This window comes from Fistularia commersonii, chromosome 12 (genome assembly GCF_037954325.1).
Source record: "Fistularia commersonii isolate RoL2024-O1a breed Wild chromosome 12, RoL_Fcom_v1.0, whole genome shotgun sequence".
NCBI classification, from domain to species: domain Eukaryota; kingdom Metazoa; phylum Chordata; class Actinopteri; order Syngnathiformes; family Fistulariidae; genus Fistularia; species Fistularia commersonii.
Genome location: NC_141295.1, coordinates 5,708,637 through 5,725,056, shown reverse-complemented (window position 1 = coordinate 5,725,056; position 16,420 = coordinate 5,708,637). Strand labels below are relative to the sequence as shown.

At 54.4% G+C, this 16,420-nt stretch overlaps 1 protein-coding gene across 1 annotated transcript in view; it reads right to left on the bottom strand.

Annotated features, from left to right (window-relative positions):
- Positions 1-16,420, bottom strand: part of cacna1ab (calcium channel, voltage-dependent, P/Q type, alpha 1A subunit, b) — a 62,006-nt gene that overhangs the window by 9,466 nt on the left and 36,120 nt on the right. Inside the window, exons 27-42 of the mRNA XM_086156619.1 lie at positions 14,928-15,027; positions 14,605-14,765; positions 14,110-14,247; positions 13,817-14,018; positions 13,573-13,737; positions 13,199-13,309; positions 12,883-12,966; positions 9,410-9,526; positions 9,237-9,302; positions 9,048-9,145; positions 8,815-8,965; positions 7,167-7,294; positions 6,817-6,913; positions 1,756-1,861; positions 1,511-1,618; positions 785-885 (exon numbers count right to left, since the gene is read on the bottom strand). Coding sequence (XP_086012745.1) covers positions 785-885; positions 1,511-1,618; positions 1,756-1,861; positions 6,817-6,913; positions 7,167-7,294; positions 8,815-8,965; positions 9,048-9,145; positions 9,237-9,302; positions 9,410-9,526; positions 12,883-12,966; positions 13,199-13,309; positions 13,573-13,737; positions 13,817-14,018; positions 14,110-14,247; positions 14,605-14,765; positions 14,928-15,027 — 1,933 coding nt within the window. The remainder of the gene's footprint in view (positions 1-784; positions 886-1,510; positions 1,619-1,755; positions 1,862-6,816; positions 6,914-7,166; positions 7,295-8,814; positions 8,966-9,047; positions 9,146-9,236; positions 9,303-9,409; positions 9,527-12,882; positions 12,967-13,198; positions 13,310-13,572; positions 13,738-13,816; positions 14,019-14,109; positions 14,248-14,604; positions 14,766-14,927; positions 15,028-16,420) is intronic.

Genomic DNA, 16,420 nt, shown 5'->3' with positions numbered 1-16,420 from the left:
ATATAAATATCTTTTTTTGTGTTACCCCTGAAAGAAAAAAAAAAAAAAAAATTCCAACTCAATCACCCTGCATCGCCTTTTCGTTGTAATATAAATATCTTTTGTTGTGTTACCCCTGAAAGAAAAAAAAAAAAAAAAACCTGACCGCCACAGGCCGACAGTGTACTTCCATCATGGCCGCCACGGGCTGATCTAACATGCAGAGCCACTGGTCACAGGAACCTCCAGGGTAGTGAGACACAAACATGGGTTAACACATGGAGTGGGGAGGGAAGGGTCAAGGTTCTACCACCTTCTGGAGCAATAAAGGAGAACATGATGGACGGACACAGGCAGACGGACAAATGTCGAGGGAGCATGTTTGGACCGGTCCATTCTGTCCAATGGGGAGGCTGCATTCAAGAACATAGAAATGGGGCGGCACCCCCATTCAGGTCCACACTTTGGTTCGGACCTGGAACCATAAGCAGGGGTTTGGGGTGCGAGTGCATCTCATCAACAAGGAGGGGGGCAGGAGGTGAGGCCATGTGGTATCATCATCATCATCATCATCATCATCATCATCATCATCATCAGCGACTGTGAAACCATCAGGGGGGGATTAGCTAAGGGGTGCAGAAGGATGTTAGCATGCTAGCTGGGGGTTGGGGGAGTTAGGCTACAGGAAGCAGGAGTTGCGGAACCAGGAAGTGCAAGTGCCTCTAGGAGAAAAAACAATCCTTTGAAAGGGTTAAAGGTGAGGAGGGAGGAGGTCAAGGAGGTGGAGGAGGTTGAGAAGGTCTACCTGCTCCTCACGCAGCGCTTGCAGCTTCTTGGTCTTGCTTTGACGGTAGTACTCCATGATCATCATGGCGGCGTAGATTTTGCCCACCGTCAAGTCTGTGGCTGCTGAGAGAACGACAGGTTACCCTGCGACATTAGACCGGGGTGGGATGGGACCCTGAGCCATGGGACACACACACAAACACACACAAACACACACAAACACACACACACACACACACACACACACACACACACACACACACACACACACACGACTGGACGCCACAGGTGTTGAACACGACGAGGCCGTCAGTCTTTTCACAGGCAGATTGGCCTTTTCCGAGGGGCGGCGTCGGACGCCGTTATTAAACCCTTTAAAACCGTCATTAAATAAGATTTCCGATCACGTCCGATTCCTTATCGATCAGATAATCGGGATCAATCGTCGGCGAATACGTCGTTTAGTCTCGTGTGATTACATAACTAGCTGCTAGCTGCTAGCACGCACCATCTGGTGATTCTGTAGTGAAAAGACTCCTATAGAGGATCTTCTATAGCAGGCACCTCTGATGCAGGACCTGTGTGTGTGTGTGTGTGTGTGTGTGTGTGTGTGTGTGTGTGTGTCCTGATCAGGAGGTGCAGAGCAGTGATGGCACTGGGAGGTCGAAGCCGTCCTCTGGGTGGGTTGGTGATCATCGGACACAAGAGCTCGCCGACGCGTCTACTTCCTGGATCTGGATCTTACCCTTGTGCGGCGTGACCAGCAGGTCCAGCGTCTTCTGGGACAGGTTTGGCCAGATGGCCATCATCTCCTTCCGCAGCTCGGCGTCCATCTGGTGCTTGTCGGCGCCGCCTGCGGGGGTGGACGACAGCAAGACAAAGAAAGGACATTCTGGTATGTGCGACAGGAGGCCGGTCCGGTCTGTTAGGATCACATCCCGGACTACAGGAAGTCGCCCCGGACACGGTATGCTCCCGCGCCGTCCGTACCCTTGGCGATCTTTATGTCCAGCGCGGTCCGGATCAGCGCCATCAGGGTGGAGTTGAAGTGCACGGTGTTGTCGTCGGCGACGGGCAGGTCCATGCGCAGCAGCCTCTGCGGAGAAGCGGCCAGGACGAGAGGGTGAGAAGAGGTGGCGTGGCCTCGCTCAGGGAGTCCCTGAGCTTGCCGGGGCGGTGGCGGGGAGGGGCCGGGGGCGGGGTCGAGAGAGCTCCGCGGACAACGGCCAATCAGATCCGGGCCGAGGTTTAAACGCTACCCTGACGGAAGGGGGCGTCTCCTGCTGCCTTCCCAGTGATACTCTACGGCGAGGACGGACGTCCGCCGCTAAGCAACCGCGAGAACCGCGAGGAAGTACAATCGGAGCCGAAATGGCCTCCGACCCAACCTGTGCCCATGTTCCCTAAATGTGTGAATGCAGGGGCGCATTGACACATCCATGTCGGTACACACATATAGGTATATGTATATGTATATATATATATATATATGACAGTGCACATACACAGACCCCCCCCAAACCCCGCCCACTTGCACACAATTATTAGCACAGACTGCAATTAAGGCGCTTAATTGAAGTCCTCCGGAGACGGAAGAGGTCGGGTGGAGAAGAGGGGCGACGGTATCACTGAACGGATGGTTTCCTCAGGAGACGGCTGGCTCGTCTGACTGCGGCCTGTCCTTCGGAGCTCCCCTGCCCCTGGGGAGGTTTCCTGTCTCTACACGTCCAAACCAGGTAAAGTCGATGGAGACGCCGGGGCGGGCCTCGCCGTCCGCGCCCCCCGGGCCGTCCATCGGGTTTACCCGCGAACATGAGCGTTGGGCACTCACGACGGCAAGCACAGCGGTAGGTACGGCGGCGGCGGCGGGTTCGTGTTCCCGAGTGTGCGCGAGTGTTGGGCATGCCCGGCGTGCGGCGGGCGGCGGGCATCGGCCAACATCCACAGCGCTCGGCGGGGGCGGCCGGAGCCATGCGGGGACGGCATGCAGCGCAACACCCACGGACAAGCCCCTCGGGCCCGGAGGCGACGGCATGCAGCATGCCGGTACTCTCCGCCGGCGTCTGAGCCGAGATCCCCAAAACTACCCCCGCCCTCTCCAGACGTCCAAGCAGCCATGCATCCGCGCAAAGAGAGTATCCTCAATCCGAAGGGATTGATCCTACTGATCGACAGATCTGTTGGGTCTCCACACAGCTGTCTTTTTGTTTAGCTTTTCCCTCAAGGTCCAATCAGAGTCAGCTCAAGAACTCTCAGTGCCAAACGGGTGCAGAGTCTTCGGGGGAGGGTGGGAGGGGTCGGAGTTAGAGAGGGTTAGAGATGTGATTTACCCTGGAAGAAGAAAAAAACCCCAAAAGAAAAACCCACAAACAAAGAGTTTCTGGTGCGAACAGACTTTGGTTCTGAAGGGGGAGGGGGGGCGGGTTCTACCGAGGGGGGCGGTCGGGTCGGGCGGAGGGACTCCGAGCCTGGTCATGAGATGTTTGACAGATAAAAGAAGGGAGGGCAGGGTGGGAATGAGGAGGAAGGGGGTTGGTGACAACACAGAGAAAGGCACCACGAGGACGAGGTCCAGCTGGAAGGAACTGAGAGAAGATGTGTGTGTGTGTGTGTGCAAACATGTGTGTGTGTGTGTGTGAGAACTACAGAACGTGATGGGAGAAGAAGACGAGACTAGAAACACCAGACACCAGCCGACGGAAAGGAGGTGGAGTTTAAGGTTGTAACGCAGTACCGAGAGAAACCCTGCGGGTTTTGGACAAACGTGGGCCTCCGGTTTTGGACCTGGTTCTACCGTGGAGGTTCTACCCTCCCCTCGCCGTCCCGGAGGAAAATGACAGGGGTTTGCGATGGAGACGCCGCCGAGACGAACCAAGGGAGCAAAACGGGAGAGCGAAGGGGGCGGTGGAAAAAACCGGGACAGAGGAAGACCAGAGGGGTGAAGATAGTTGCTGACGAGTGGGTGTAGCTTCAGAGTGGTGGACGGATGGATGACGGGGTTCGGAGCAACTAGGAAAGGGGTGCCGAGGTGAGGAGACAAGAGAGGAGGACAGAACTGGGAAGGGGTCTGCAGAGATGGAGATAGAATGGACGACAGGACACGGGGGGAACTGGACCTGGACCCGGATCAGTCCCGTGGGGGTCCGCGGCCCCGGGCTTGTTGGGCATCCTTAAAAAGTCCACCGTTCCAAAGGGCCGGAGATTTTCCCGACGTTGTTGTTTCAAGGTGTACGAGTGTGTGTGAGCACTACGGCCCCATCCACAGGAAGGAGGTGAGCAGAGGGCTGAAGACTGACACCTCGTCCATCCTTCTGTACCCGCATCGTCAGCAGAGTGCGGAGCGACGGCCCTACAGCCGGCAGCTCAGATGAAGCCCTGGGGGAGGGGGGTCCCCTGTGAAGGTGATGAAGATCATCTGGATGTTCAGGTGCACAATGATCAGCTGGCCCAATTGGCAGAAATGCCACTTGAAGCTGGGGTCCCAAACCGCTGGCCTGGTACTACTCACTTCTTGTCTGGTACTGCTCACTGCTAGCCCCTGTCCTGCACTCTGCTAGCTGGTACCAACCTCTGCTAGCCTACTTGATGGCCTGATACTGCTCATGGCTGATCTGGTACTGCTAACGGCTTGTCTGGTACTGCCCTCTGCCAGCCTACCTGATGGCCTGCACTGTGCTAGCTGGTGCCAACCCCTGCTAGCCTACCTGATGGCCTGGAACTGCCCACTGCTGGACTGGTACTGCTCACTTCTTGTCTGGCAATGCTCACTGCTAGCCCCTGTCCAGCACTCTGCTAGCTGGTACCGGCCTCTGCTAGCCTACATGATGGCCTGGCACTGCTCACTGCTGGTCTGGCACTGCTCATGGCTGATCTGGTACTGCTACTGGCTTGTCTGGTATTGCTCACTGCTAGCCCCTGTCCAGCACTCTGCTAGCTGGTTCCGACCTCTGCTAGCCTACCTGATGGCCTGGAAGTGCTCACTGCTGGTTTGGTACTGCTCACTTCTTGTCTGGTTCTGCTCGCTGTTGGTCTGGTACTGCTCACTGCTAGCCCCTGGTACTGCTCCAGCACTCTGCTAGCTGGTACTGACCTCTGCTAGCCTACATGATGGCCTGGTACTGCTCACTTGTTGGCAAGGCTGAAAGACAGGGTTCGAGACCCCCCCTCCAAGAACAGCATCTGAGCCTTGTGTGTGTGTGTGTCTGTGTGTGTGTGTGTGTGTGTGTGTGTGTGTGAGGGTGTGTGTGTGCATCCGTGCAGGTTGCAGAAGGACAGGCTGACGCCCCCCCTCTGCCCCCTTCCTCCTGCGTCCTCACACTCGAGGGCGGGGGGCGGATAGAATAAAAAGTACAACCGGCTTCCACTGTCACTTCACGACGTCACTGCACGACAGAAGCCCCTCCCTCCGCCCCCCTTTGGCCGGGAGGGCGGCGGGGCAGCGCTCACCACGACAACCACCACTAACAGACAAGGAGAACACCGCTTGGGAAGGGGGGGGGTCAGCAGATAAGAGGACAGCTTCTTCTCCCCGGCGATGGGGAGGCGTTTGAACGGAGATACATGGGGGAGGGAAGAGGAAGAGGTAGAAGAGGAGGGAAGGGGGGCGAGTCTACCTTGTAGGCCACCCGGGCGGGACACCTCTTCCCGAGGCCCAGCGGCGGACACATGTGTCTGAGCATCTGATACATGTCTGTGTAAGTGATCCGGCCGCTGGGAGGGGGTGGGGGGGCGCACACACACACACACACACACACACACACACACACACACACACATGGACACCACCCACAGTCAACGGGTGGACAAGAAGACACACACACATGTAGACCCAGAAAGCAAAAATGACCGGGGAGGAGAACATCAAGGAAAGGAAAGGACAAAGGAAAGGAAGGGAGGGAACAAATACACAGAGGTTACTTTCTGATCACATGGTTTCTGTGGTGAGAAGAAAGGATGAGGAGGAGGAGGATGAAGAGGAGGTGGTTTCTGTCCGGCTGGTCGCCCAGACACCTTCGGATGGTGAGGAGGCGTTCCAGGAGGAGGGATCGGTTTAGTCCGGTTAGTGTTTGGGACGCCCTTCCACGGGAGGTTTGAAGGGTCGGAGGATGGAGAGGAGGATGGAGCAGGAATCAGTCCAGTTAGTCGGTAAACACTGGAGGTGAGAAGAGGTTGAGGAGGAAGAAGAAGAAGATGAGGAGGCCCCCTCGGGGAGGGCGACGTATCTCTAAAAGGGTCGGTTCCCTTTGAGCGCCCGGAAGAGGTGGAACGCTGTAATAACGCTGTAATAACGCGGTAATAACACGGTAATAACATGGTAATAACGCTGTAATAACATGTAATAACGCTGTAATAGCATTAGCGGTGTTAGCAATGTGGAAATCCACCGTGTTTTTTTTTTTGCGAGACGGCGCGCAGGAATGAGGCGGTTTGAGGGAACCGAGCCTTTGAGAAGGAGGTCCAAGCGCCCGGTGGATCTCCAACCACACACACACACACAGGCACACTTAGAGACACACACACACACACACAGGTCGTTTCCATGGAGACCGGGCTGGTTTCTATGGCAACCACGAGCTTCTGTCAGAGGGGGCGTAGCCTGACGAAGCCCACCTGCACCACGTCACGGGGGGGCGGGGGCAAGACCGTGGAGACCCCTAAGCTCTGGAGATACCCTACCTTGCTCCTCCTCAGGTTCTCACATAGTGTGTGTGTGTGTGTGTGTGTGTGTGTGTGTGTTCAGCGAGTGCCGTGCACCGTCCCATGCGTTATGATTTGCAAGGCGAGGGGGTGGGAGGGGGTGAAGGGGGTGGGGTGAGGGCATCTGCACCATCCCAAACATTCTCCATCATGTCAGAGTGCATCACCAGGCAGGACAGGACAACCCCCCCCCGCCCCCCCGCCCAGGAGGAGTGAGTGATGGAGGTCCGAGGAGGTGGAGGAGGACACGTGGGAGAACATAGGAGGACGGAGGAGGACAGAGGAGGAACGGAGAGCCACATTCATTCCGGCCTCGGAGGCGAGCAGGTGGTGCTTTCGGGGTTCAGTCCAAACCTTGCAGGCCACCCTATGAGGGCACTTCTTGCCAAGGCCCAGCGGCGGGGAGATAACCCGCAATAAACTGTACATGTCCTTATAATGAATGCGCCCGCTGCAAGAGAGATAAGGGAAGGGTCAGGAGGTCAAAGGTGGAGACACAGAGAGACGAGAGGGTCCACCGGGAGGAAGGGGAGGAAGAGGAGGAAGAGGAGGCTAGCGCTGAGCCGCTAGCGTGGCTAGCGTGGCTAGCGTGGAGGTCCGCCTCCCCCTTTGTTTGCTTTCGCCCGTGGGAGAAAGGGTTACTGCACAACCAACGTGGACGATGTGTGTGTGTGTGTGTGTGTGTGTGTGGGGGAAGCACTCACCAGGCCGCCGGGTCGTACTCGGCCCATATCCTTACGTACTCGTCCAGGTGGTGCGGACCCAGGATGGACGAGTCCCTCGTCAGGTACTCAAAGTTGTCCATGATGACGGCGACGAACAGGTTGAGCATCTGAGGCAGGAACAGACAACACGGTGTAATAACAGCATATTAAGGATGTAATAACAGTGTAATAACAGCATATTAATGATGTAATAACAGTGTAATAACAGCATATTGATGATGAAATAATGGTGTAATAACAGTATATTAAGGATGCAACAATGTATTATGTAGTAATGGTGTAATAACAGTGTAATAACAATAATGTGCCATTACAGTGTGAGAACAGCATAGTAGTGATGTAATAATGTGTAATAACAGCAAATAATGATGTAATAATGTGTAATAACAGTGTAACAACAGCATATCAATGCTGTGATAATGGTGACATAACAATATGTGTAATAACAGTATAACAACAGCATAGTAGTGATATAATGATGTGTAATAACAGCAACATAATGATGTAATAATGTGTAATAACAGTGTAACAGTATAATAACAGCATAGTACTGATGTAATGATGTGTATTACCATGTAGTAATGTTTAATAACAATAATATGTAGTAACAGTGTAATAACAGCATATTGATGATGAAATAATGGTGTAATAAGAATAATGTGTGCAAATTTTTATGCTAACAATGTTCTACCAATGTGCTACCAATGTCCTAGTAATGTGTTATCAATGTCCAAACAGTGTGCAAATTTTTATGCTACCAATGTGCTACCAATGTGCTAACAGTGTGCAAATTGTGTGCTACCAATGTGCTACTGATGTGCTAACAGTATGCTAACAGCGTGCTACAAATGTACTACCAATGTGCTAACAGCGTGCTACCAATGTACTACCAATGTGCTAACAGTGTGCTAACAGCATGCTACCAATGTACTACCGATGTGCTAACACCTTGCTAACAACATTGTACTACCAATGGGCTAACAATGTCCTACCCATGTGCTACCAATGTGCTAACAGTGTGCAAATTGTGTGCTACCAATGTGCTACCAATGTGCTACCAATGTGCTAACAGTGTGCTAACAGTGTGCTACCAATGTACTTCCAATGTGCTGACAGTGTGCTAACAATGTCCTTCCCATGTGCTACCAATGTGCTACCAATGTGCTAACAGTGTGCAAATTGTGCGCTACCAATGCACTACCAATGTGCTAACAGTGTGCTACCAATGTACTACCAACGTGCTAACAATGTCCTACCCATGTGCTACCAATGTGCTAACAGTGTGCTACCAATGTGCTAACAGTGTGCTACCAATGTACTACCAATGTGCTAACAATGTCCTACCCATGTGCTACCAATGTGCTAACAGTGTGCTACCAATGTGCTAACAGTGTGCTACCAGTGTGCTAACAGTGTGCTAACAGTGCAGTCATCAGCCCCTCAATCTTTCTCCCTTCCCCTGAACCATCTGCCCCTGCAGGAAGTGTCCAGGGATCCCGAGGAGCCCCAAAGATGTGAAGACACGCGAAACCCGCCGGATCATCACGGATCTACACGGATCTCCTGGTGGAGGACCAGGAGGAGGACCAGGAGGAGGACCAGGAGGAGGACCAGGAGGAGGACGGACCAGGAAGGAGCAGAGGAAGATGAAGGACACGAAGTAGGTGTAGGCGAAGGTGCTTCCACACTCGGGTTCCGTGTTCCCCGACGCCGCATCGCAGTCCTTCCCGCCCAGGCAGGCCAGCATGATCTCGTGCCACGCCTCGCCCGTCGCACTCCTGAACACACACACACACACACACATGTCACACACACCCAGACCGGGACCTCCAGGACCAGCCCAGGGAGGAGATCCTTCACCTGAAGAGGAGCATCAGGGCCATGATGAAGGTCCTGAAGTTGTTGTGCTCGTTGATGGCGCTCTCGCCCTCCTCGTCCAGCGCCAGGTTCCCGAAGAGCTGCGGAGAAGATCAGCTCGGTCAGCTCACACACACGCCTGTGTGTGTGTGTGTGTGTGTGTGTGTGTGTGTGTGTGTGTGTGTGTCTCACCTGCATGCCGATGATGGCGTAGATGAAGAAGAGCATGGCGATCAGCAGGCAGACGTACGGCAGAGCCTATCAGGGAGGAGGACACGGAGCAGATGAAGACCAGAACCTCTGGAGGTCTGAGCTCCAGCCCTGGTTCTGGAGATCCCGAGGAACCGAGCGCAGGGGAGAAGAACCTTGAAGGACTGGACGAAGGTCCACAGCAGGATGCGGATGGTTTCTCCTTGACGCAGCAGCTTGATGAGACGAGCGGCGCGAAACAAACGAAGGAAGCTCAGGTTGATGAAGTTGTTCTGCAGAGGAGAGAAGAACCATCAGTGTCTTGATGGAGATCAGACACCTTCTCAGGGGGGGATGATTGACAGGTGGGGATGATTGACAGGTGGGTGAGACGAGAGGACAGGAGGAAGAGGAAGATCTTAAGAGAAGAAGCAAAGGTCCATCATCCAATCAGGAGCAGCAGGAGGATTCTGTTTATATCCAATGCACTGATACAGAGGAGCAGGCAGGGGGAGCACACACACACACACACACACACACACACACACACACACACACACACACACACACACACACACATACACACAGAGTCCCATACACACAATACACACAGACACACACACACACACGCACACACACACACACACACACACACACACACACACACAGGCTCACTCGCTCACTCACATGCAGTCCCATACACACACTCACACACTCACACACTCACACACTCACACACACACACTCCCGTACATACACAAACACACACACACACACACACACACACACACACACACACACACAGAGTCCCATACACACAATACACACACACACCAAACACAGAGTCCCACACACACAATACACACAGACACACACACACACGCACACACACACACACACACACACACACACACACACACACACACACACAGGCTCACTCGCTCACTCACATGCAGTCCCATACACACTCACACACACACACACACTCCCGTACATACACAAACACACACACACACACGCTCACTCACACACAGTCCCATACATACACAAACACAAACACACACACAAACACACACACACACACACACACAAACACACTCACACGCTCACACATTCACACACTCCCGCACATACACAAACACACACACACACAGGCTCACTCACTCAAACACAATCCCATCCACACACACACACACACACACACACACACACACACACACACACAGGCTCACTCACTCAAACACAATCCCATCCACACACACACACACACACACACACACACACACACACACACACACACACACACACACACACTCAGAGAAATGTTTGGGTTCTCAGGTTGTGTCATTGACACGCCTGTCAATCAATCTACCAGGAGTGTCTCTCACATGCACACATGGACACACAAACACACACACACACACACACACACACAAACACACACAGGCTCACTCACTCAAACACAATCCCATCCACACACACACACACACTCACACACACACACACACACACACACACACACACACACACACAAACACACACAGGCTCACTCACTCAAACACAATCCCATCCACACACTCACACACACACACACACACACACACACACAGGCAGGGTGAAGACTTGCAGCCTGGGTGCAGAGCACATGTAGATCCATCATGCAGGGGTTCAGAGTCCAGGTTCCACTCAGAACTTCTCCTGGTTCCGTGGAGGAGCGAGAAGATGAGATGTTCTTCACACCTGCACGGGACGCTGAGCTTCGGTCCAGCTGGAGATGCGACGCTAACGTCTGAGTTAAACCTTCACGACACGGGAGGTCTGGCCTGACGGAGACCCGGAGGAGGGTTTGGACCAGGACCTTCTCCTGCGGGGACGCTACGCTAGGCTAAGCTGGTTAGCTTGGGGTGTCGTGACAGCACCATGAGAATGGTAGAGGCTGTCCAAATCTGGAACTACGGAGGCTAATACTGGCTAGCCCCAGCTAACCCAGGCTAAACCCAGCTAGTACTGGCTAGCCCCAGCTATCTCAGGCTAAACCCAGCTAACCCAGGCTAAACCCAGCTAATGCTGGCAAGCCCTGGCTAACCCAGGCTAAACTCGGCTAACCTAGGTTAATACCGGCTAATACTGGCCAGCCCAAGCTAATCCCAGCAACCCCGGGCTAAACCTGGCTAGCCTAGGCTAATACTGGCTATCCCAGGCTAAACTGGCTAGCCCCAGCTAATCCCAGCTAACCCAGGATAGACCCAGCTAATACATTCAAGCCCTGGCTAACCCCGGCTAATACTGGCTATCCCAGGCTAAACCCAGCTGACCCAAGTTAATACTGACTAACACTGGCTAGCCCCAGCTGACCCAGGCTAATACCAGATAATACTGGCTAGCCCCGGCTAATCCCAGCTAACCCAGGCTAAACCCGGCTAACACTGGCAAGCCCCGGCTAACCCATGCTAAACCTGGTTAACCCCGGCTAATCTCGGCTAACACTGACTAGCCCTAGCTAATCCCAGCTAAACCTGATCTGTAACTTGAGAACTAAGGTGAGACGACCTCTTGTGAACTGGATCTATAAGACGATGTTCCGCTAACGACCTCCGCTAATGCTAAAAGGGCTAGCTTTGATCGGGTTGCGCGGGCGGCCCGCGGCGCCGCCTCGCATCCCGGAGTTCAGCCGTCGAGCTCCCGCTAACCCACCCGAGTTCTTCCGGAACCTCCCCCTCCCCCCTAGCTAGCATGTTAGCATTGAACAGAGCCATCGAAAACAAACAAACCAAATGTCCGTTTTCGTTTGTTTTCACGTAGCGAAGCTTAGGAGACACATCTCCAGGCGGCGCATGCACTTTGGGGGGGTCACATGACCAATGAAGATGCAGCGGGAAGCTTTGAGAGATAAATTACAAACCAACCAGGTTCTACATGTGCCAAGATGTAGAAGGGCGAATGACAGGGGACCAGTTTTTTTTTTTTGGGGTACATTTTTGGGGGCAGAGTGAGTAGTTGCGTTTTATTAGGGGGTTAAGGGGGGCAAACGCACGCCATCATCATCATCATCATCATCATCATCATCATCATCATCATAGCACCACCACCACATGTCATGGCGCAGCACGGATGGAGAACACGATGAAGGGTTCATAGTGCATTTCGATTGGATGGATTTCATTGGGGGGGAGGGGCAACAGAGAAAGGGGCGGGGTTAAAGAGAGCATGTAAAGAGATAGAAGAGGAAGAGGGAGTCGTTAGGAGTGTCGTCACAGACGCCCAGGTCAACAACAGTGAGTCACAGGCTGGAGACGCAGACCCTCTCTGGTGTCCGCGGCTAATGGGCATGAGCTGAGCGTTAGCATTAGCTCAGGGGATACTTTTTCGACATACTTCGAGTGCCGGAAATATCGGGGTATTTGAAGTACAAGTACTTGTAAGTACTCTGACAGTGTGAGCAAAGGTGGGGAGGGGCGGTACCATGGGAGCTTCTTGCCCCCGCAGGGTAGACTACATGTCCAAGGAGCTGCTCAGCAGAGAGGGACTGGAGACCAGGTTTGACAAACACCAGGACTAAGACTAGGATTACATCACACACTAGGATTACATCGCAAGCTAGGATTACATCGCAAGCTAGGATTACACCGGATCTGGGTCCGGGACTCACCCCCAGCTCCGTGACCAGGATGTCCGTGATGCTCCCCAGCACCGACACGAAATCAAAGATATTCCAGGCGTCTCTGAAGTAGTTCTGTCGGGGAAACGAGTAAATAAGTAAAGGAGTGACCCGGCGGGGGAAGGCAGCGGCGTTACCGCGGAGACGGAGTGGAAGGGGACCCATAGCGTGACTGCTGTGGGTGTTCGGGGACCAGGAGAACATGCTCCAGATCTGTCTACCAAAATAACCCGCTTTATAAATGAATAATAGCACCGAGGACTAGGTCAGCCTACATGAGGAGTGTGTATGTGAGCGCCAGCCTCACCAGAGGGCCAAAGGCGATGATCTTGAGGATCGATTCCATGAAGAAGAAGGTGGTGAACACGATGTTGAGGTACTTCAGGACGTCATCATACGTGCTCGACGCACCGTCAAACTGTAGGCGTGCATAAAGACAGAAGCTTCAGTTCGGGGGATCGGAGTCCGGGACCTTCGCGGCGAAGATGACCGGATGTCCTCGGACGAGGACGGACGAGCTGCTAATTTTACACGGCGTCGCGGCGAGCCGAGAGCTTCCGTCTCAGGAGGCCATGCGTCAAAGACGCCGCCCGTTTAGCGAGGCGCCGTTTGAAACCGCCGCTGTTTGGAAGCGGGAAGAAGCATACGAGTCACTTCCTGCTTCCCGGCGCGGTCGGGCACCTTCATCATGAGCACGATGGTGTTGAGCGCGATGAGAGCCATGATGCTGTACTCGAATGGCGGCGACACCACGAACTGCCACATCCGGTACTGGAAGCTGAGCTTGTTCTTGGGCATGTGGCGCGTCAGGGGCTTGGCGTTGATGGCGAAGTCGATGCACGCCCTCTGGGGGAGCGGAGGGTCGGCGCACGATTAGCCCGGCTCGGAAAGACGAGATCGGAAAGCGGCGGGGAGCTCCACCCACCTCGTTCTTCTCCAGGCTATAATCCTCCATCATCTTATCGCCTTGCTCCTGGAAAGTGATGATGATGAGGGCCACAAAGATATTGACGAAGAAGAAGGGGAAGACAACGAAGTACACCACGTAAAAGATGGACATCTCCATCCTGTAACCTGGGCTTGGGCCCTGGTTCTCATAGGTGGAGTCCACCGAGTGCTTCAACACCCTGCAAGGGGAGGGGACAAGAGGCACGGGGTGAGAGTGTTTGCCGGCGGCGCCCCCCGGTGGCGGTTGCTCGTCGCCGCGGGTCCACTCACTGTGGCCACCCCTCCCCTGTGGACACGGTGAAGAGGGTGAGCAGGGCCCAGGCCACGTTGTCGTAGTGGAAATCGTACTTCTTCCACTCCCGCTTCTGAGCTTTGACCTCATCCCTGTCGTACACCAGGTACTCGCCCCTGCGGGACGCAGTACAAGTACACAAGTTCAACCTCGGGGCCTCGTGTAGGAACATGCAACTACTCGGCAGCTCATCGACACGTCTGGACCACGGAGGGTCTCCGAGGAACCTCCCGCAGGTGTTTGGACTGCGGGAGGAATCCGGAGAACCCTGAGGAACCCCACGAAGGCCCACGGCGGGAATCCGACCAGGGACCTTCCTGCGGTCGGGTGGAGGTTCCACCCCCCGATCTAGCTACCCTTGTTTCGCCGCACATGCTGGCAAAGTTCTAGATCCTTTCTTACCTTCTCCTGCCCCGATTGTCCAAAAGTGACCCTTCTGACTGTGACGGACCTCCGGGAGGCTGCAGGCTCACCTGCAGTCGCGCTCAAACTCCTTGGACTCGTCGGTGCAGTAGAAGAAGCGACCCTTGAAGAGCTGCACCGCCACCACCGCAAAAATGAACATGAAGAGCATGTAGACGATCAGGATGTTCAGCACGTTCTTCAGGGAGTTGACCACGCAGTCGAACACAGCCTGGAAGGGGAGGGGAGGTTTGGAAGCAGGGGGATGATCTTGTCAAGACCCGCACCTTCTCCAGGACCAGAACCCAGTCGGGGTCATAAGCAGGGGAGGGTAAGCTTGAGGGTCCACGAGACGTCCCTCAGCAGATGCTAAACACCCATGATGTGGTCCTACCTTGAGCTTGGGCAGACGCTTGATGGTCTTCAGCGGGCGCAGCACCCTCAGCACCCGCAGGGACTTGATGGTGCTGATGTCCTTGCCCTTGCTGCTCCCCCTAGAGGGACGACAGCGGGGTTAGCGAGATGGACCTCAGCTGAACATCATTCACATCGGCCTCGGAGTCTCTTCTTCTGCCGAGGACAAACCCTGGAGACATGAAACCGGAGGGGGCGGAGCCTGGGGTTTCATGGACGTCATGGACGCCGTCCTTCCCGGCATTCTCAGGCAACTCCCGGCGGAGTGCCCGGCCAAACCTCTTTCTTTCTTTTCCGGCCAGACGCATGGAGGACCCGGAGTCGCGCACCCTCCTCGCCGAGGCCATGCGAGGCTTGCGGGGTCATGTGATGGCGCCGGTGACATCACATGGGACGGTCGGGACCCGTGCGGTTCGTTCAGCGCCCGCAAGCCGGGGATTGAAGGGACACAATCCAAGATGGCGGGTGGACGCGGCGCCGTCAAGGGGCGGAGGTTCGACCGTGAACTCCAGCTCCGGACAACGCGGGACGACTCGACTCAAGGCTGATGGATTGAGTCTGAACCGTGTGTGTGTGTGTGTGTGTGTGTGTGTGTGTGTGTGTGTGTGTGTGTGTGTGTGTGTGTGTGTGAATCGATAATTGATTGGTCTTTGTCCTGAGTGGCTGAATGGAGGTGAGCAGCTCCGAGTGTTAGTGAAAGCCACGTACGGCCAACGGCGTTAGGACACACACACACACACACACACACAACACACACACACACACACACACACACACACACACACACACACACTAAGCTGCACGTATGTTTTTTTTGAAAATAACCCTTTGCATGCAGGGATGTTGGTGTGTTAGCAGCCTAGCGCTGGTTAGCATGTAGCAGTGTGTTAGCTCCCACCTCCACCCATGGTGTGTGAGTGTGTGTGTGTGTGTGTGTGTGTGTGTGTGTGTTCCGCGAGGAGGGGTGGGGGGGGCGATGAAGAGCGCCAAAACTCATGGAGGAACAAAGAAAGAAAGAGCGAGAAGCCAGTGTGGACCCGGTGGAGAAGGGAAGGTGGAGGAGGAGGAACTTTACCGGGTGCTGGTCCTGTCCAGTATCACCGAAGGTAGACAGCAAGGAGAAGGAGAAGGTGACAGAAGGAGGAGGAAGAAGAAGAAGAAAAAGAAGAAGAAGAAGAGGAGGAGAGAAAATACATGGAAAGACACTCATCAACAGAGAGAGGGAGGGAGAGAGAGTTTGGTGGAAACCGGAAAAAACACATTTATATGAGACAGACAAAGGGAAGGGGGGCCGCAAGAGGGGTGTATAGCACACACACACACACACACACACACACACACACACACACACACACACACACACACACACACTGCGTCGGTCTCCGTGGTAACTGGAGTCCCGCATCCGCAGCGCCCCCCGGTGGTCTGGAAGGCCAACACCTTCTGGACTCCTGACCTCATGCCGCAATCTGA